Source organism: Perognathus longimembris, chromosome 23 (assembly GCF_023159225.1).
Source record: "Perognathus longimembris pacificus isolate PPM17 chromosome 23, ASM2315922v1, whole genome shotgun sequence".
In the NCBI taxonomy this organism is placed as follows: Eukaryota; Metazoa; Chordata; class Mammalia; order Rodentia; family Heteromyidae; genus Perognathus; species Perognathus longimembris.
In genome coordinates, this window is record NC_063183.1 from 27,289,527 (window position 1) to 27,310,931 (window position 21,405).

The 21,405-nt window shown below is 48.0% G+C and overlaps 1 protein-coding gene across 1 annotated transcript; it reads left to right on the top strand.

Moving 5' to 3' along the window:
* Window positions 1-212: 212 nt before the first annotated feature.
* On the top strand, window positions 213-19,846 carry Hdc (histidine decarboxylase). Its single transcript, XM_048331704.1, has 12 exons — window positions 213-240; window positions 3,234-3,406; window positions 6,054-6,167; window positions 7,661-7,783; window positions 8,211-8,345; window positions 9,674-9,817; window positions 10,986-11,052; window positions 12,590-12,752; window positions 12,829-12,919; window positions 17,103-17,201; window positions 18,768-18,869; window positions 18,981-19,846. Exons 1-12 carry the CDS (start codon window positions 213-215, stop codon window positions 19,725-19,727), a joined length of 1,986 nt encoding a protein of 661 aa, XP_048187661.1. The 3' UTR covers window positions 19,728-19,846.
* Window positions 19,847-21,405: the final 1,559 nt, after the last annotated feature.

The following is a 21,405-nucleotide window of genomic DNA, read 5'->3' on the forward strand; positions in this document are numbered from 1 at the left end:
AAGGAAAGAAGAATTGGACTGCAGTTTAGGGGGCGGGACGTTGCAGGGCGGAGCTAAAGTAGAGGAAAGGAGGGGGAAACTGTTAAATAAGGGGGCCCATCCTGTTTTCCAGGGAGTGCCCAGAGCAGCAGAGCAGAAGCTGGGCTTTCTTGCCTTTCCATCTTTGGTGTGTCCGTCTGCCTGTGGGAAGGAGCCAGGAACAGGAGGAGGCGATGGAGCCGGAGGACTACAGACAGAGAGGTGAGGGAACTGGAGGTGTCACTTTGGCTGGAGGGTTAACTGTGAGAGTTGCTTTAGCAACTTTGCCTGCCCACTTTCACACAGAGCCACAAGTCTGTGTATTCCTTTTTCTCTCTAGCTTTCTCACCGGGCAAAAAAAGGGTTTGACATTCTTGACCCAGTAAATGAAGAGAGGGAAATTTTTTTTTTTATGTAAAGAATCATTCATTCATCCTTTGAATTTAAAAAAAAAATGGCGAGAATTTCTCTAGGTATGAGGCAGGTGAGGCTCTTTGTTCTAGCAATCAGTCTTGAGAGTTTTTTACATCTTCATCTTTGTTTCTAGGTCATATTGCCTAATTTCCTTTGCTGGAAGATGTTGTCACATGTTAAAACCTAACTCCCCGCCCCTCCCCACGAAGTGACTCCCTAAGTGTTAGCAGTTTTCATAGATCGCTGTGCCTTTGCTGGTTCTGCCTTGTCCCTAAGACATGTGTAGCCGAGAGCAGGTTTCTGTGAGTGCATCACAAATTCAATTAGTCCTGTCTTTAGACAAGTGGAAGTTAAGCCCCGTGATTGTAGCTGTCAGATGGGACCCCTCTGTCCCAGTGTGGAGGGGGCGGTGAGGGGTGGGGAGACATTTGGAGGAGAGCAGAAAGGAAAGGATGCTGAAGTATCTCGGGCTCCCAGCAATCTGGCCGTTTTGTCTGGAGTTGGTGCTATCCGTTAGAATTTGGCAGAGGCAGATACAGAGGGAAGAAATCAGATTACCTCTTTTTTAGTTTTGTTTTTTTTTTAACTGGGATTTGAACCCAAGACCTTGTGCTTGCTTGGCTTAGAGCTTTACCACTTGAACCATGTCCCCAGCTCTTGTTTCCTTTCCTTTTTTTGTTTGAAGTCAATACATTTTTTTTTTTTTTTTTTGGCCAGTCCTGGGCCTTGGACTCAGGGCCTGAGCACTGTCCCTGGCTTCCTTTTGCTCAAGGCTAGCACTCTGCCACTTGAGCCACAGAGCCACTTCTGGCCGTTTTCTGTATATGTGGTGCTGGGGAATCGAACCCAGGGCCTCATGTATACGAAGCAAGCTCTCTTGCCACTAGGCCATATCCCCAGCCCCGAAGTCAATACATTTTTATGTAACAATTTTCACATGTTGTGATTCCTTCACTGCCCATCAAGGTGAAGTTCAAGATTTCTTTTGAAATCTAGGACAGCCCCCCCCCTTTCTTTCTTTTAAATTTTGTTCATTATGGGGCTTGAACTTTGGGTCTGGGTACTGTCCCTGACCTCTTCAGATCAAGGCTAGTGCTTTACCACTTTGAGCCACAGTTTTCTGGTGGTTTATTGGGGATAAGAGTCTCATGGACTTTTCTAGCTAGGATTACAGGCGAGAGGCACCAGTGTCCAGCAGACGGCCCTTCTTTTTTTTTGGGGGGGGGCTCAGGGCCTGAGCACTGTCCCTGGCTTCCTCTTGCTCAAGGCTAGCACTCTGCCACTTGAGCCACAGCGCCACTTCTGGCCATTTTCTGTATATGTGGTGCTGGGGAATCGAACCCAGGGCCTCATGTATATGAGGCAGGCACTCTTGCCACTAGGCCATATCCCCAGCCCCCAGACGGGCCTTCTTGAAAGAAACAGTTCAAGCCACACACCACTGCTCAGGAGGCTGAGATCTAAGGAGGGACTGCTCTATCTAACTGCCCAACAAATAGTCGGAACGCAAGGAGCAAAGCACCAGATCCAGAGTTAAGTCTGTAGTGCCAGCATACACAAAATCAGAACTGATCAGCCCTGCCACAAATCTTTTATCCTGGCTTCTTTGGTCACCATCATAGAAATACTGGTGACAACTCTAAATTAGTCTCACATCTAAGATCTTTGAAATGTCATTCCTTCAAGCAAATTATTTGGGGATTGCTTTTAAGATCAGTCCAACTGCCTAATTCTCAAATGCTGACCTCTTATGCATGAAAGAGGAAGTAGTGTAATAATTCCTGTATCAGGAGTAGTAGAGAACTCTGGGACATACTAATACTGTAAACATATTCCACTTACAATAAGAAATTATCTCAAGCTCTAGACCTCATGTTCTCAAAATAGGACCCCCCCCTTGTTTTTTTATTATTATTATTATTTTTTTTTTGCCAGTCCTGGGCCTTGGACTCAGGGCCTGAGCACTGTCCCTGGCTTCTTTTTGCTCAAGGCTAGCACTCTGCCACTTGAGCCACAGCGCCACTTCTGGCCATTTTCTGCATATGTGGTGCTGGGGAATCGAACCCAGGGCTTCAAGTATACGATGCAAGCGCTCTTGCCACTAGGCCATATCCCCAGCCCGCCCCCCCCCTTGTTTTTAAAGCCATCTTCTTGTTATCATCTGCAAACTGGAATGCTAATTAATTCTCAGAAGCATAAATTAGCTTTTACATCAATCAGCTTTATTCTCAGAGCCAATCTGCATGTATCAATAAACCATCATTGCCCGCTATTGTGCGAGTCATATTCCTACCAATACTCATACTCCACAGTGGGAGACTTGTTTACACCTGTGTGGGGAAACACTAAGGACAGGCTTACAGATATGGACAGAAATACACACATACGTCAACACAGAGAGAGAAACTCTGTGTGTGTGTGTGTGTGTGTGTGTGTGTGTGTGTCACAACTTTTGGATTAATAAAAAAGGTACTAAGTTTCTGCAGGACTCAAAAATACTGAATTAATAGCTGTCCTGTTTCTAAGGAAAGTCAGGACAGTTCATATGGGAAGCAGAATTTGGAATGAGAATTAGGTGTTTGAGTTTGATATGAAGAGTTCTGTGCTTTGCACAGTTCCTTTCTTGTTCATGGGTATGCTTCCTTACACACATTCGCCCTCCCCCCCCCCCCCCTTGCTGGAGGATCCAATTTCCTCCTAGCCAGGTCAGTACATCTCTTGAGCCCGACTCAAGATGAACAGGCATGAATGAGCCAGGCCTAATCTGGGGACGTAAGTCTGATTTTCCTGCCTTCTTCTAGGAAGAGAGATGGTGGATTACATCTGCCAGTACCTGAGCACTGTGCGAGAGAGGCGAGTGACCCCGGATGTGCAGCCTGGCTACCTGCGAGCCCAGCTTCCCGACAGCGCTCCGGACGACCCCGACAGCTGGGACAGTATCTTCGGAGACATCGAGCGAATCATCATGCCTGGAGTGAGATACATTTACTAAGGGGGCGATTCTAGATTTAGGGGTACACAGGGTCGGGTGGTACTGAAGAAAGGCCTGTCTTTGAGTCAGCCTGAGGTAACAACACATCTTTATTTGCCCTCCCCACACACATCTAACCCCATCTTAGGGTAGGTGGAGGGGCAGAATTTTGACTGGATGTTAAGTTTCTGATGTCAGAGCTATCCTGACAACACCTCAGGTAGACTGAAGTATCGGGCGTGAAACTGGGGGAGCTAGTGGCTGCAAGCCACAGATCGATGGGCATCGATGGTGGTGGGCAAGGAATGGAGATAGACATGAGAGGCAAGGACAAGCATGGAGCGAGGCAGGAGAAAGGAGGCTGGAGAAAGGAGGCCGAAGATGAGAGGATGGAGACAAGCAGAGCCAGAGTCTCCTGCTCAACACTGGGGAGGGGTCGAAGGAGGAAGCGCACACAGGTTGCTCCTCTAGACACCTCTAGTCAGGTTGAGACTACCATGCACCTGAGGACTTGGCCAGCCCCTCCTTTCTCTGTGACGGGGATTCTGGGTCCTTCGTACCTGGGTGATCTGGTTACTGAGTTGCCTTTCAAGGACAGGAAAGGGTTTTGCTGGAGTTGATGGGAATTGTGGTGATTGGGGGGACTCACAAACTGAGCTGTTGTTGGTGGGGCCAGGGACCAGGGGAACGCTGAGATTCCAGCTGGAATCTTCCATCTACTGGGCTGGGCTGACTTCCTGGGCCCCCCTGAGTGAGGGGCTTTGTGAATAGCACCCTAATTTCCTTCCAACTGCCCAGCATAGGAATTGGACTAGCCTCATTTGTTTCTCAGAGTGACTTTGCTTGACAGATGAGGAAACTGAGGCCCAGAGAACTTAATGATCTCATTCCAAAGTCAAACAATTAGTATATAGCAGATGTAGGGTTACCCACAATTGCTCTGCTTTTCATCCCCATCCTCTGTCAATTCTGTGGGGAGTAATTGAGCACCCCAAAAGGAGCCCCAGCCACTACCCTTCATACTTAGGCTGTCCCCTCAGTCTCCCTGCTTAAATCCTGACTTGTGTGTCTCAAAGCTCTTCCCAAGGCTGACTAGAGACATTCCTCATCTCCCACTTGAAGAACTTTAGGTTTAAGATGTAGCGAAATGATGTCCAGAGGTATGGATGAGAAGAAATGTCAAGACCCAGAAAACGAGGGCTGGAATAAAAGAGAGAGAGAGAAAGAAAATAAGGGCACATTTGAACAAAAGTCGAGTATTCATTTCTCATTGACCATGGAGCCTATTTCACAAGCAACTTTTTGAAAATGTCAGTGTCACTGACACTTTACCAGGAAGGCTGGGGGTTGGAGTCCAGATAAGATAATCTGGATAATTCCAGTCCCTAAAGTGTAATCTACGGACACACTAACTAATCTGGAGGGACCCCAGCAAGCAACGGTCAGTCGAGGCAGAAAGAGCTGATTCAGTTGATGAAGGGAATCTTAGCAGTTGCAGTGGGGGGAGTGGGGCTGGTAGGGAGGGAGCTGGTCAAGAAGGCTCATTACTGGACAGAAAAGATCTGTCTGTTTTGATAAAGGCTCTGCAGCTTTATCTTATCTGCTTTATATTAGAAGAACAGATGCTTGTCTCTTGATAGGACAGAGCCCCTTCTCTGAGGTTTCACTAAGGAAAAGGGTAATGAAGGGAGGGGCCAATCGGTGCACCAACTCTAGAGTTAGCCTGAATGTGGTTGGCCCTTTGGCCTATCACTTTTAGCCAGTGGATCATTGGAAACTGGGTGGCTTTTTTTTTTTTAATTCCTGCCTCCTACTTTCTATTCATAAGAATAGAAAGACTCCTTTTACGTGTGTGTGTGTGTGTGTGTGTGTGTGTGTGCTGGTACTGGGGCTTGAACTCAGGGCCTGGGCACTGTCCTTTGGACTTTCCTGTCTGGGTTGGCTTCAAACTCTGATCCTCACATCTCAGCCTCCTGAGTAGTTAGGATGCAAGGTGGAAGTTACCAGCACCTTGGCTCATTCATCTGTCTTAAAAGTGTTGGGCCTCCCAGCACAGGAGGTGCACGCTATCAGCCTAGCTACAGGAGGTTGAGATCTGAAGATCACAGTTCAAAGCCAGACCCAGGCAGAAAAGTCTGTAAAGCTCTTATCTCCAATGAACCACCCAAAAACCTGAAATGGTGCTGTGGCTCGAAGTGGTAGAGCACTAGCCTTGAGCAAAAAAGCTCAGAGACAACATCCAGGCCCTGAGTTCAAGTCCCATGACCAGAAAAAAAAAAGTGTTGGGTTGGGTGCTGGTGGCTCAGGCCTGTCATCCTAGCTACTCAGGAGGCTGAGAGCTAAGGGTCATGTTCAAAGCCAGCCTGGGCAGAAAAGCCCCCATGAGACTCTTCTCTCCAATAAATGACTCAAAAATGCCAGAAGTGGCACTGTGGCTCAACTGGTAGAGGGTTAGCCTTGAACACAGAGAAGCTCAGGGACAGTGCTCAGGCTCTAAATTCAAGCCTTAGGACTGGCAAAAAAAAAAAGAAAAGAAAAAGGTGTTTGGCCATCTGCAGAGTGGCTTCCCCTTACAGAGGAAAGTCTCCCGGGGAACATGGTCACGTGGAGATGCTTTTAGGCACTGACTGTGGGCCTGCTGTGTCCCCAGGTGGTCCATTGGCAGAGCCCTCACATGCACGCCTACTACCCGGCCCTTACCTCTTGGCCATCCCTTCTGGGAGATATGCTGGCCGATGCCATCAACTGCCTGGGCTTCACCTGGGTGAGTATCTACGGTTCCTAACTGCTGGCCGGGGCGGCGGCGGGGGGCGGGGGGGCGGGGGGGAGCAGTAGGGAGTGGCATCCTAGGGTGGTCATTACTTTGTCCCGATTTCACTGGGAACAAGGAACAGAGCCCTTAGATTGTGTGTGTATAGATCAGTCATAGGGCTTGAACTCAGCGCCTGGGCTCTTTTGCTCAAGGCGAGTGCGTTACTATTTCAAGCCACACTTCCACTTCCGGTTTTCTGGAGCTTAATTAGAGGTAAGAGTCTCACAGACTTTCCTGCCCAGGCTGACTTTGAACCACTAGTCTCAGATCTCAGCCTCCTTTAGTAGGTAGGATGACAGATCTGAACCGCCAGTGCCCAATCTAGCTAAATATGAATGAGTGTCAGTTGAAAAAGTCAAAAAAATATATTTAAAATATGAATTAGGGCTATTTTCTTTAAGCTTTATCTTTAATATAAGTGATCTTATCTAATCCTTTAGTCCTATAGAATCACGAGTATTGGCCCCATTCTGTAGATGAGGGAAGCCTGATATAGTAACTTATCTCTCTGAGTTCACAGAGCTTCTAAAGACTCGGAGGAGATTTGGGCTGAGATGTAGTTATTGCTACCGTTTGTGACCTTAACTGTACATACAGATGCTTTCTAAGCCGCAGCTTCCCTTGTGGGCTTGCTTCTGAAGGAGTTCAAGATCTGTCCTAAGATTGCCCATGACAATTCCTGAGCACTACCCGACATTCAATTGTGCCCCAGAATCCCCCAGAACTACTTTGCATTTCAAACTGGAAGTTTTCATAGGGTCCTTGTATGGATGGATAGGGGAAAGTTTGGAGGGTGTTATCTTTTCCAGAAAAGAGTACCAGACTTCTTTTTTTTTTTTCTTTTCCTTTTTTTTTGTTTGATTTTTTTTTTTTTTTTGCCAGTCCTGGGCCTTGAACTCAGGGCCTGAGCACTGTCCCTGGCTTCTTTTTGCTCAAGGCTAGCACTCTGCCACTTGAGCCACAGCGCCCCTTCTGGCCATTTTCTATATATGTGGTGCTGGAGAATTGAACCCAGGGTTTCATGCATGCTAGGCAAGCACTCTACCATTAGGCCACATGCCCAGCCCTGTTGTTGTTATTTTTTCATTGGCAATAAGGAGTCTCACAGAATTTCCTACCTGGGCTGGCTTCAAGCCACACTCCTTAGATCTCAGCCTTTTGAGTAGCTGGGATGATATGAGCCACCAGCACGTGGCTCAGCTGGGTATTTTACAGACTTGAGGACCAAATCATCTCTAGGGCTGTTTCTCCATAGAAGCCTGCAGAATCCACTTCATTGAGGGCAGGGGTGGCTGGAGGTGGGCTCTGGGCTGGCATTGACCCCTTATCGATGGGCATTCCCACTGGTCCCCTCTTGGCCAGGCAAGGGCAGGGCAGAACCCTGTGTTTCTGGGGCTGGGGGGTACTCGGGGGCTGTGCAGATGACATTCCTTTCCCTGCTCCAGGCTTCTAGTCCTGCCTGCACGGAGCTGGAGATGAACGTGATGGACTGGCTGGCGAAGATGCTGGGGCTCCCAGATCACTTCCTGCATTACCACCCCGGGAGCCAGGGGGGAGGAGTCCTGCAGGTGCCTGCGGTGAAAAACTCCCATCTCATTCAAGGGCTGTGCAATGGAAGCAAAGCCAACCCTGTCCCCAGCAATGATGGCCGGCCCCACCAGCCCCATTGTCATTGCTTGGACCCCTGCCACAGCTGCAATGCCTCCTTTGACGTCTCTCTCTCTCATTTCCTTTCTCTCTCTGTGCCACTATTGGGATTTGAACTCAGGCTCAGCCTGAATTAGAGATCAGCTAGAATTAGAGTTATAAGCTACTGGCACCTTGCAATAGGAACTTTTAGGGGAGTTCTGTGTTTCCTTTACACACACCCACAGACACACAGACACACACACACACACACACACACACACACACAAAGGAAGCTGGGGGATTTGGAGAAGGATGCAGAAAGGCCACTGCTGGTAATCCTGTTTGTAATCCTTGCTAATCCTACAGAGCACAGTGAGTGAGTCCACCTTGGTCACTTTGCTGGCGGCGAGGAAGAACAAAATCCTGGAAATGAAATCTTCGGAGCCGGATGCTGACGAGTCATCTCTGAATGCCCGTCTCATCGCCTATGCCTCGGATCAGGTGAGACAGAAGACAGAAGACATTTTGACATAGGACAGGGGTTTGCGACAGCTCAGGCCCGGGAGTTTGACTCTAGCAACCAAACTGAAAGCCAGTCTTTATTTTAGAATCTTAAAATTGTTTTTGTTTGTTTTGTTTTTTGCCAGTCCTGGGCCTTGGACTCAGGGCCTGAGCACTGTCCCTGGCTTCTTTTTGCTCAAGGCTAGCACTCTGCCTCTTGAGCCACAGCGCCACTTCTGGCCTTTTGTATATATGTGGTGCTGGGGAATCGAACCCAGGGCTTCATGTATACGAGGAAAGCACTCTACCACTAGGCCATATTCCCAGCCCTTAAAATTGTTTTTATTATTATTATAAAGGCGATGCACAGAGGGGTTATAGCTACATAAGTGAGGTTAAAAAAATACGTTTCTTTTTAGACAATGTCACCCATTCCCTCGCTGAAAGCCAATCTTGAAATGTTTGCCTTTATTCCATTCCTCTCATTCTTCAACTATTTCTGGGCAAGTTCATTCCTAGATGACTTTTTCTTCTTCTTCTTTTTTTTTTTTTTTTTGCCAGTCCTGGGGCTTGGACTCAGGGCCTGAGCACTGTCCCTGACTTCTTTTTGCTCAAGGCTAGCACTCTGCCACTTGAGCCACAGCGCCACTTCTGGACATTTTCTATATATGTGGTGCTTGGAAATCGAACCCAGGGCTTCATGTATACGAGGCAAGCACTCTTGCCACTAGGCCATATTCCCAGCCTTCTTCTTCTTTTAATGCTGTGCTAGGGTTTTGAGCTCAGGGCCCCATGCTTGCTAGGCAGGGATTGGGACTTCAGTCATACTTCCAACCCACCCCCCCCAACTTTTTTTTCTTTGCCAGTCCTAGAGCTTGAACTCGGGGCTTGTACACTGTCCCCGAGTTTCTTTGGCTCAAGGCTAGCACTCTACCACTTGAGCCACCCTGCCACTTCTGGCCTTTTCAGTTTATGTGGTACCCAGGAATCGAACCCAAGGTTTCATGCATGCTAGGCAAACACTCTACCACTAGGCCACATTCCCAGCCAATTCCAAGCCTTTCCATTTCCATCTTTCAGGTTGGCTCTTGCTTTGTTGGCCCGGGGCCAGCTTTCCACCATGATCCTTCTATCTATATTTCTGGGATTACAGATGTGTGCACCCAGCTTATTTATTGAGATAGGGTCTCACATGACCCAGGAGCCGTGATCATCCTGACCTGTTCCCAGTAGCGGAGATGATAGCTGAGGTGATAGAGGTAAAGCCGGCTGTGCCTTGGCTGTCCAGAATGACGCTTTGCTCACAGGTTTCCACGACTCCCTTCTAGGCTCACTCCTCAGTGGAGAAGGCTGGCTTGATTTCCCTGGTGAAGGTGAGATTTCTGCCCGTGGATGACAACTTCTCACTCCGAGGGGAAGCTCTGCAGAAAGCCATCGAGGAAGACAAACGGCGGGGCTTGGTGCCTGTCTTTGTAAGTCAGAATGCATCCTTACAATTAAAATGATAGGGCTGGGGATATGGCCTAGTGGCAAGAGTGCTTGCCTTGTATACATGAAGCCCTGGGTTCAATTCCCCAGCACCACATATATAGAAAAGGCCAGAAGTGGCGCTGTGGCTCAAGTGGCAGAGTGCTAGCCTTGAGCAAAAAGAAGCCAGGGACAGTGCTCAGGCCCTGAGTCCAAGCCCAGGACTGGCCAAAAAAATAAAAAATAAAAAAATTAAAATGATAGATCCTGGCTGTGAGCAAGGGATTTTGACAGAACCCAGGTAAGTAACATGCTGCAAACAGAGACAGAAAGGTCCTGAAATACAATGATGTTTTATGAGTTTCCTTTTTTTTGGCGGGGGTGGGGGGGGTGGGGGTTGGTCATAGGGCTTGAGCCTCTTTTGCTAGCGCTCTACCGCTTCAAGCCACAACTCCACTTCCAGTTTTCTGGTGGTTCATTGGAGATAAGAGTCTCATGGAATTTCCTGCCTGGGCTGACTTTGAACCTCGATCATCAGATCTCAGCCTCCTGAGTAGCTAGGATGACAGGTGTGGGCCCCTGGTACATGGCTGTTTTATGACTTAGGAGTTGCTACTCCTTGCTATGTTATGAAATAAAATTTGTGACTTTTTTCCAGCACTAAAAAGAAATGGAATAGAAAGAATTGAAATGCATTCATATAATCACAGTATAACTTCTGTAATACTTTTGTTTCGCCAGTCCTGCGTCTTGAACTCAGGGCCTGCGCACTGTCCCTGGCTTCTTTTTTGCTCAAGGCTAGCACTCTACCACTTGAGCCACAGCGCCCCTTCTGGCTTTTTCTATATATGTGGAGCTGTGGAATCGAACCTAGGGCTTCATGTATACGAGGCAAGCTCTCTACCACGAGGCCATATTCCCAGCCCTCTGTAATACTTTTATTTCAAACACATACATACATATACCTATACCTATACGTGTGTGTGAGTGTGTGTGTGTGTGTGTGTGTTTGTGTGTGTGTGTGTGTATGGACTAGGTTGTGATTTAAAATGTGGTGGTAAAATACAGTTTTATCAATGCCCATGATGGGTGTTAACTGTGGCAAAGTTGTTTCTTTGGGGTCCAGTGTTTCCACGCGGCAGTTCTCCCATGCTCGTTGTTTTATCCCTCCAGGTCTGTGCAACACTGGGGACCACTGGAGTCTGTGCGTTCGACTCCCTGTCAGAATTGGGCCCCATCTGTGAGTATCTGGCTAGGGTGACAAGGGGTCTATTTTTTTTAAATGTTTTTCCTTGCCTTTTGGTCAATTCAGTGACATGGGAAGAGTCAGTCCTCAAAGATCCCCAGGGTCTCTAACAGGCAGCCCCAGGTCACAGGTCTTTTACCAGTGGTATAGCAAGATCTAGAACTAATGTGTCCTGCAGCCTCTCCCCGAAGGCCATAGGGAAAGTCAGTCTTCCCATCACTGTAACAAATACCTGAGATAATGAGCTTGTGAAGAGTCCAAGGTTTATGTTGGCTCTTCATTTGGAGGCTTCAGTTCATAATTAGTTGACTGTCACTTTGGAGCAGTACATCATGGAGGGAGCCTGTGGTGAAATAGATCTACTCACTTTCTTTTTTTTTGGCCAGTCCTGGGCCTTGAACTCAGGGCCTGAGCACTGTCCCTGGCTTCTTTTTGCTCAAGGCTAGCACTCTGCCACTTGAGCCACAGCGCCACTTCTGGCCATTTTCTATGTATGTGGTGCTGGGGAATCGAACCCAGGGCCTCATGTATACAAGGCAAGCACTCTTGCCACTAGGCCCCAGCCCCTCTACTCACTTTCTTACAGAGAGAGGGGAACATTAGAGTCACTCATCTTCTTCAGTGCCCCCTCCCCGCAGTGATCTAAAGACCTCCACCAAGGCCCCACCCCTTAAAGGGTCCCCTCCCTATAATAGGGCCACCCTCTGAACTTGCCTTTAACACATAAGCTTTGTGCGACATGGAAAATCCAAGTGAGCTGGGTGCTGGTGGCTCACGCCTGTAATCCTGGTTACCTAGAAGGCTGAGATCTGAGGATCTTGCTTTGAAGCCAGCATGGGCAGGAAATAATGTGAGATTCATATCTCCAATTAACCACCAAAAAAAAAAAAAAAGCTGGAAGTGGAGCTTTGTGGCTCTAGCCTTGAGCACAGAAACTCAGAGACAGCACCTGGGCCTTGAGTTCAAGCCTTAGGACCGGCACAAAACAAACAAACAAATAGCAGAGAATCTCAGGTTTTGTCATCTTCAGGTTTTCTTTTAATTTGGATGTTGATATTTACGCACAGCAGGCATTATCTAAGGCACAGGGTGAATGAAGCACAAGGAAATATTTTTCTGTGCTGTTTCAGAAAAGGAAAAGAGAAGAGTGGGGGGGGGGGGCGCCCAGAAACCACAGGAGAGATAGGGGCAGACAAGAAACCCAAACCCACTTGCTTCATCCCCAAGTGACAAACCCAGCAGGGAGGACAGACAGACAGACAGCTGTCTAACTGTCATACTGGATGCACGAACACTGCATTGGGTTTTTGTGCTGCAGTACCTCAGGCTGCCCAGGGAGAGGAAGAACACCAGGGTGAAGTTTGGGTAGACTTTTCCCTTAAGGGGTAGGAACCCTAATTCCTAGCTCATTCAGCCCCATTTCCTTACCCTGGTGCTGGGTCCTCCCATCTCCATTCCCTCCCCTCCCGCCACCCCCGGCCATTTCCCCTTCATGCTGCCCTTTAAGCAGGAGACGTTGCTGCTTCCTCAGGTGCCAGGGAGGGGCTGTGGCTCCACATTGACGCTGCTTACGCAGGCACTGCCTTCCTGTGCCCCGAGTTCCGGGGCTTCCTGAAGGGCATCGAGTATGCGGACTCTTTCACCTTTAACCCATCCAAGTGGATGATGGTGCACTTCGACTGTACTGGCCTCTGGTGAGTGTAGCTGGGGGACCCTTAGCTTCCTTGAGAGACCAAGCCTAGCACTAATGCACAACCTGGAAACCCACAGGGTGAAGGACAAGTACAAGCTGCAGCAGACCTTCAGTGTGAACCCCATCTACCTCAGGCATGCCAACTCCGGTGCCGCCACTGACTTCATGGTGAGTGGCCAGGAGGGCTTGGCCTGCGGCCTCTGAGGTGGGGATGGGCCCCCCTTGACCTCTCCAATCCTCTTTGCAGAAGGCAGCGCATCCCGAGTTCCGTAACATTTCCAGGGATCTACCTTTGCTTTCAAGTTGGAGACCAGGATGTAAAGGAAGTGAATATTCAACCCACTGCTGGGTGCTGGTGGCTCACACCTGTCATCCTAGCTACTCAGGAGACTGAGATCTGAGGATCAAAGTGCCAGGCCAGCCAGGGCAGGAAAGTCTGTGGGAGTCTGATCTCCAATTAACCACCAAAAAGCTGAAAGTGGAGCTGTGGCTCAAGTAGTAGAGCACTAGCCTTGAGCCTTCAGCAAAAAAGCTCAGGGACAGCGCCCAGGCCCCTGAGTTCAAGCTCCAGGACCAGTGCACATGCCTTCACACATACATAGACACACACACACACACACACACACACACACACACACACAGTGGGCAAACATTCAGATGCTAAGGCAGTATCACCCATCTTTCAATTTACTCTCCTTCATTTGCTATCTTACGTGGCCTTGAACCAAGTAACTTCTATTCTGTGTCTAGTTTTCCTCTCCTCGCTTCTTAGTCTCATTGTGAAAATTAAATAAGCCCATACTTTGAAGCTCTGAGAGCAATACGTGATGCTTGCAAGAGGCAAGCTGGGTGGGGAGATGATTTCTGTCTTAGTTCTCCAGCTGTTTGAGTGGCTTGCCCTTTTTGTGTTAAAATGATAGTACCATCATCACATGGATTATTCTCCCTTGTACCAGCTCACACTGGACTGAGATTCATTCTCGAGGTCAACAAAGATAGGGGAACAATGGTTCATTTATCTCCATTGTCCTTGCTGGTGGGTTTTTCTGAACATTTTTAAGCAGAAAAATTAATAATTCCACAGTAACTATTTCTTCGGGTGAAGTTTTGTTCCTGAGCACGAAATGATGTCCATTATCCTAAAAGCATATTCGAATGGTTTATAACCTTAAAGGGTTTATCTTTGCCCTTGCCCATTTGGAAATTTTTTTTTTTTGCCAGTCCTGGAGCTTGAACTCAGGGCCTGAGCACTGTCCCTGAGCCTCTCTGTGCTCAAGGCTAGCACTCTACCACTTGAGCCACAGCGCCACTTCTGGCTTTTTCTATTCATATGGTACAGAGGAATCAAACCCAGGGCTTCCTGCCTGCTAGCATGCTACCACTAAGCCACATTCCCAGCCCTTAGGCTGACTTCATTGTTCATTTACCACAGCATCTCATCTGGTTCATTCTCATCCGGTGAACATTTTTATTTTTACAGCGCTTTTTACTTTTCAGATAACCTACAAAAATGTTAAATAAGCGCTCGACCATAGGGGTGGATTTCTATAATCCTAGCACTCAGGAGGCTGAGGTAGGGAAGATCACAAATATTAGGCTGATTTATAGTGAAGCCATGCTACAAAAAAAACCAACAACACACAAAACAACTTAAACTTACTCAGTATTGGTCTGAGGAAGCCATAGCACTTTTGCCGCTGTAGGTAGGTGCTGCTTTACGCGTATCCTCTGCTATCCCTAATCTTACACTTCAGGTCAACGAAGAAACTTTCAGAACAGTGGAACCACCTTGGTTGTGATTCTGGTGTCCTCATGTCTACTTGGACCCATGCTCCAAGCTCCTTCTCACCTTGGCATCAAGCCGGGTTCTGAGGGAAAAGGGACCAGAAATACACTAGCATCCATGGGAGAGGACATTCGGTTGCTTAATTCCTGGGGCTCGGCAGTCACTGGAAACCACGGTTCGGTTTCTCTGCCAGGCTCAGCCTCCTACCCCATTCCTCTTCAGTGGTACAGAGCTCAAATGGTGGGGGAGACCCATGAAACCTTCGAAAGACACAGAGGAGTTTGGACAGCGTCTCACATTAAACCAAACCACATCTCCCTGCCTCAGCCCAAATTCCCTGCTCCATAGCAATCAGTGGCTAGGACCTGTCTTGAACGGTGGGGTTAGAGCAGAGACAAGGAGAGCAAAACTGGGAAAAGATCCAAATTAACGTCCTCCCTGCCTCTTCCTGCTAATTTTCTGGAGAAATAGACTCACCCAAAACCAGAACGCATTTTTGAGACAACTCTGAAAGCAATTTTTCTTAAATGCCCCTTTGGACAAGAAGTGAGTTATTTATGCCTGGTTCCAGGAATTTAATGTACTTCCCAGGTTCTGACGCCCTCTGCTGGCCAGGGAAAAGCCTGCCAGCTGGTCCTTGCTTAGTACCTTCATACAGGAGAAATATAATCCATCAATGCAGCAATATCATCCATCCCTACTGTGTTTGGCTCAGCAAGCTGGAGCAAAAGATGAAGATGAGGGCATGAATGAGAATTTGGTAATCTGGTAGATGGGCATGTAAATATTTGTTTTCTTTTCTTTCTTTCTTTCTTTTTTTTTTTTTTTTTGCCAGTCCTGGGGCTTGGACTCAGGGCCTGAGCTCTGTCCCTGGCTTCTTTTGCTCAAGGCTAGCACTCTGCCACTTGAGCCACAGCGCAACTTCTGGCTATTTTCTGTATATGTGGTGCTGGGGAATTGAACCCAGGGCTTCATGTATAGGAGGCAAGCACTCTTGCCACTAGGCCATATTCCCAGCCCGGCATGTAAATATTTGACAGGACAAATATTTGCTTTTAGTGATCAGAAATTATAGTGGATACTTTCTGACAACTTGAAGGAGAGAAATGATTGGAAACTACTCATCCAAATAGTTGCAAATGTTCTGCCTCATTTTCAGATCTGAGAAACTGGGTGAAAAGCAGTCTGTAAAATTTCAGGTCTATGGTTAACCACAGCCTTGAACTTTAAGTTCCCGTCTTGTCACCAGAACAAAGGGTCAGTCTTGGGTCTAACCAAGACACTGACTTGGAGGCTTATTTGAAATCTGAAGACTTGAGTGATACCTCTGAGGCCACAAGAATCTCACTAGGAAAAATAAGGATAAGGCAGACTGTAGGTGTAGCTCAATAGGTAAAACACTGGCCTAGCAAGCCCAAGATCCCAAGTTCAAATCCCACCACCACCACCAAAATTAACTGAACAAACAAGAACAAAAGACAAGGCCCTGTGATTAAATAAAGGGTCTTCTTGGTGCTAATCAGATGTAATCTGTAGCATACATGACTTAGTTTAGTATTTGAACAGCAAATAGTCACTCAGTTCCTTTATGGATAGCCCTTACCCCACTTCCTTGGGAGATAGCTTGTTCTGAGTCACAGGTAAGCCTGTGAGGTGACAGTTTTTAAGTCAGTCACAGCTTTTTTTTGGTCATGGGGCTTGAACTCAGGTCCTGGGTGTTGTCTCTGAGCTGTTGTTGCTCAAGACTAGTGCTCTACCACTTTGAGTCACATTGCCACTTCCGGTTTTCTGGTGATAACTTGGAGATGAGAGTATCACTAACTTTCCTGCCTGGGCTGGCTTTGAACCCGCAATCCTCAGATCTCAACCTCCTGAGTAGCTAGGATTATTGGCATGAGCTACCAGTGCCTAGCTGACGAGACATTTAACTATACATTTTGGTGGGAAGAGCTGGCACCAGGGCTTGAAGTGAGGGCCTTGAGCTCTTGCTTGGCTTTTTTGCTTATGGCTGATGCTATACTTCGTAAGCCACACTTCCACTGCCCACGTTCTGCTGGTTAATTGTAGATGGGGGTTTCTTGAGTTTATTTGCACGGGCTGGCTCTGAACCATGATCCTCAAATCTCAGCCTCCGGAGCTGCTAGGATTTACAAGTGTGACCCACCTGGCTCAGACTTCTAGCACCTGGCTAGAAATAATTTTAGTTTCTGCCCCTTAAGACACTTAAAAGATACTTTACAATTAAGAAAAATGTATTGCCTCTCTCTTGAGTTTCTGGGCTAGGATAAAATATGAGGCATCAGTTTCAGCAAAGGACTTCCCTCATTTTTTCAAATTCAGAGACTTGGTTTCCATTTGGCCCACCATTGGTCAAGGGACTCTTGGCTACCTTTATAGTAGAGCATCCTTTGGGTAAGATGCCTTGGCTTGTTCCTTAGCAACAGGAGCCATGGCAACAGTGTCCATCCCTGGGGGGGCTGGACAGGCAACAGAGAATGCCCAGGAGTGCCTGGGGGAGCCGAGCAGCCTTGTCTCTAACCCAGCACTGTGTTCTTTGGTTTCCAGCACTGGCAGATCCCTCTGAGCCGACGGTTTCGCTCTATTAAGCTCTGGTTTGTGATTCGTTCTTTCGGGGTGAAGAATCTTCAAGCGCATGTCAGACATGTATGTAGCCCGCACCCTGTGGGGGTGGAGCCTGTGTCGCTCTGTGTTCTCATGGGGAAGAAGGCTTGTCTCTATTTTGCAGACCTGCCCAGGGGACCCTCAGAGTCTGGCTCAGTTGTAGAGGGGCTCCTGGGATTCCATTATTCAAGATGGCTGTCTCTGTTAGCTAGAGGATCCTCAAGTGCAGCATGGCCCTGTTGGGTGACTCCTTTTTGCTGTCAGTGAGGGGAAAAATCAAAACCCAAGGAAAACATAGGAAATGTTCTGTTCTGTGCTTTTCTTTTCCTTCCTCCCTCCTTTCCTTTCTTCCTTCCTCCCTCCCTCCCTCCCTCCCTCCCTCCCTCCCTTCCTTCCTTCCTTTTTTCCTCCCTCCCTCTCTCCCTCCCTCCCTCTCCCTCCCTCTCTCCTTCTTTCCCTCTTTCTCTTTCTTCTGCCAGTCTTGGGCTTGATGCTGTCCTGTAGCTTTTACACTCAAGGCTGGTGCCATACCACTGGAGCTATATAGTTCTATTTCTGGCTTTTTGCTTGTTAATTGGATATGAGTCTCATTGATTTTTTTTTTCTGTCTGGACTACCTTTGAACCTCAGATCACAGCCTCCTGAGTAGTTAGGATTACAGGTGTCAGCCACTGGCGTCCAGCTCAGAATATTCTCTTTATCCCCAGCTGACACTTCTGTACCTACCAACCAGGTGCAAAGGCATTTCCATAGTGTAGATGATGTGCAGGAAAGCATGCTCTGTGGAATATCAACAAGAAGGAATGAAAGGCCATTTCAGATACCGGATGGGGAGAGACTGTCCAGGCTTAAGATATGGAGGACTGTGAAAACCCACAGTGCCTTTATCTCTATGAGCAACCATGTTTTCTTTTTCTTTTTTTCTTTTTTTTGGCCAGTCCTGGGCCTGAGCACTGTCTCTGACTTCTTTTTGCTCAAGGCTAGCACTCTGCCACTTGAGCCACAGTGCCCCTTCTGGCCATTTTCTATATATGTGGTGCTGGGGAATCGAACCGAGAGCTTCATGTGTAGGAGGCAAGCGCTCTTGCCGCTAGGCCATATTCCCAGCCCCAGCAACCATGTTTTCTTCTGGGCAGAGGGAGAGAGCCTGTGGAAAGCTCCTGGCTGGGAACATGATGTGGAAACTGAGTGTGGATCCCTCCTTTGTCCCGTGGCCAGTGGGGGCTCTGTGGAATAAGGACAGGAGGCCACCTCTCTGAGTGACAAGGCTCATGGCGTCTGGCTTCTGGAGCTGAGTGTCGAGGCAAGCCACGCACTGGATTTGAAGCCAGCCTGGGGAAGGAAAGTCTGGGAGACTCTGATCTCCAATTACCCACCAAAAAGTTGAAAGTGGAGCTGTGGCTCAAGGAGTAGGGCACTAGCCTTGAGCAGAGAAGCTAAGAGACAGTGCCCATGGCCAGAGTTCAAGTCCTAGTGATGGCACCAAAACAAAAAAGACAGAAGCCATTCAAATATGCTACTGTTTTTAACCATTCGTGAATGTACATTATATATAGTTTGTCCTTTGGTGATTAATTTGTTTTTTTCCTTCTGTATTTACAACTCCAGGGTACCGAAATGGCTAAATATTTCGAAGCTCTAGTCAGAAATGACCCTTTCTTTGAAATTCCTGCTATGAGGCACCTAGGCCTGGTGGTTTTCCGGCTAAAAGTAAGGCCATCGGGAGCCCCGGCAACGACGGCTTCCACCGTGTTCCCTGGGGGTTGGGTCTCTTGGACACCTGAAGGCTGAGAATCTTACTTCTTTTTATCCTTCAAACAGGGTCCTAATTGTCTCACAGAAAGTGTGCTGAAGGAAATAGCCAGAGCTGGCCAGCTCTTCCTCATCCCTGCCATGATCCAGGACAAGCTGATCATCCGTTTCACTGTGACATCCCAATTTACCACCAAGGATGACATCCAGAGAGATTGGAACCTCATCTGTGACGCAGCCACGCGCGTCCTGAGGCAGCACTGTACTTCCCAACCCATCCCACAGGCCAGGAGCCTCGCCCCTCCAATCAGGGGCCCCAGAGCCATGGCCAATGGGCTGTCTCTTCCATCTGCCAAGGAGGGAGGGGATGACCCTGCCCGGGCCAGGAAGATCATCCAGCAACCTCAGCGTGTGGGAGCCAGCCCTGTGCCGAGGGAAGATGGCTGCCACCCAGATGCCTGGCTGGACCCCCTGGATGACTGCTTCGAAGAAGAGGGCCCGGGTGTCCCCAAGCACAAACTGTCCTCCTTCCTGTTCAGTTACTTGAGCGTGCAGGGTAAGAAGAAGACGGTACGCTCTCTCAGCTGCAACAGTGTACCTGCGAATGCTCAGAAGTCACCGCCTGCAGAGGGTTCTGGAAAGATTGGGAGCTCCTCCCGGGTGAGGATCTTCTCTAGGTTTCCGGAAGAGATGATGATGCTGAAGAAGAGTGCCTTCAAGAGGCTCATCAAGTTCTACAGCGTCCCCAGCTTCCCCGAATGCGGTTCCCAGTGCGGGCTGCAACTGTCCTGCTGCCCTCTGCAAGCCATGGTGTAAACACCAGGGCCTTCGGCCAGATGCCAAAAAGTGGGTTTCAAAGTGGTGTGCAGCCTTGTGTCCTTTGTGCGCATTTTCCCTGGGGAGGAATTCAGAAGTTGGATAAAGATTCTCAGAGAGGTTCATGGCCTCCAATGAGCTATCAATGGAGAGTTGAAGCCAGCATGATCCAGAAGGTTCCAGCCCTTCCTCAGACAGAAAGAGCTAGAGGAAAGCATCCTGGCAGGCAGCTTCTGTGTGGTTCCGCTTGTGAAATGAAGTATAATGTCAAAATAAAATGTGCTTGTCCATGAAACCAAGGGTGTGACTTGATCGAGCCCCAAAGTGTTGGATAACTAAAGTCAACGCATGTGTGGTGTTGAAATGCGTAGGTCTTGCTGGATGTTGGGGGGCTCACGCCTGTGAATCCAAGCTGCTGAGGAGGCTGATGTCCGAGAATTGAGGTTCCTAGAGACCCTTGAGACACTTCTCCTCAATTCACCAGCTGGAATTGAAGGTGTAGTTCAAGTGATAGAGCACCAGCCTTGAACCAGGAAGCTTAGCAAGAGTGCAAGGCCCTGGATGTAAGTCCCAGTGCTAGCACAAAAAAAGAAAAGATTCTGAGAGTTTACTTAGCTCTTCTGCCTCAATAAGAAAGTTAAGAAAAAAAAAACCCACCAACTGCATGTTTATCAATGTTGTCACGTAAGCAAGTAAAAAATAAATATGGCATATAATGTGTCAGGCACTAATGGTGAGCCAGGTAGACACAATCTCCACAATCTCCTATAATTTCACAGATGCATGAAATCTGAGCAAGGAAAGCAATTTTTCTTGTCAATAATTTTTGTGTGTGTGATTGCTGACACTGGGGCTTGAACACAGTGCCTGGGTGCTGTCCTTTAGCTTTTCCACTTATGGTTAGCATAGTATCATGGGGTCTCCAGCTGTACTTCTGGCTTTTTGGTGGATAATTGGAAATAAGAGTCTCACAGACTTCTCTGCTGGCTTTGAACCTCGATCTGCTGATTGCAGCTTCTTGAGTAGCTGGGGTGATAAGGCGGGATGAGGCTCGGCTCTTTTATGTATATATACATTTTGTTGTTGTTTTCAGGGCCTTGAGGTTCTAGGCAGAGTTCTACTGCTTGAGCAATGTCCTCAGTCCTTTTTTGCTTTAGGATATTTTCCAGATAGTCTCAAGATTTGCCCTGGGCTGGCCTTAGACTATGATCCTTCTACAGATGCTCCTAGTAGCTGGGATTAATCACAGCCCGAGATTATAGGAATCATTATAGATAGGAACCGTACTTCCTGTCTTATTTATTGAGAGAGAAGTCTTGCTAGCTTTTTTTGGGTCCAGTTTGGCCTTGAAATGTGATCTTCCCTACTTTCTTTTCCCAAGTAACTGGGATTGTAGGCATAAGCCACTGTACCCAGCTATACTCTCTTTTTTTCTTGCCAGTCCTGGGGCTTGAACTCAGGGCCTGGGCACTATCCCTGAGCTGCTTTTGTTCAAGGCTAGCATTCTACCACTTGAGCCACAGTGCCACTTCCAACTTTTTCTGTTGATGTGGTGCTGAGAAACTGGACCCAGGGCTTCATGCATGCTAGGCAAGCACTCTGCCACTAAGCCACCTTCCCAGCCCAGAGAGATCCTTCTTTAGCATTGTCTTTTATAGGTGATGAATTCCTTTTTTTT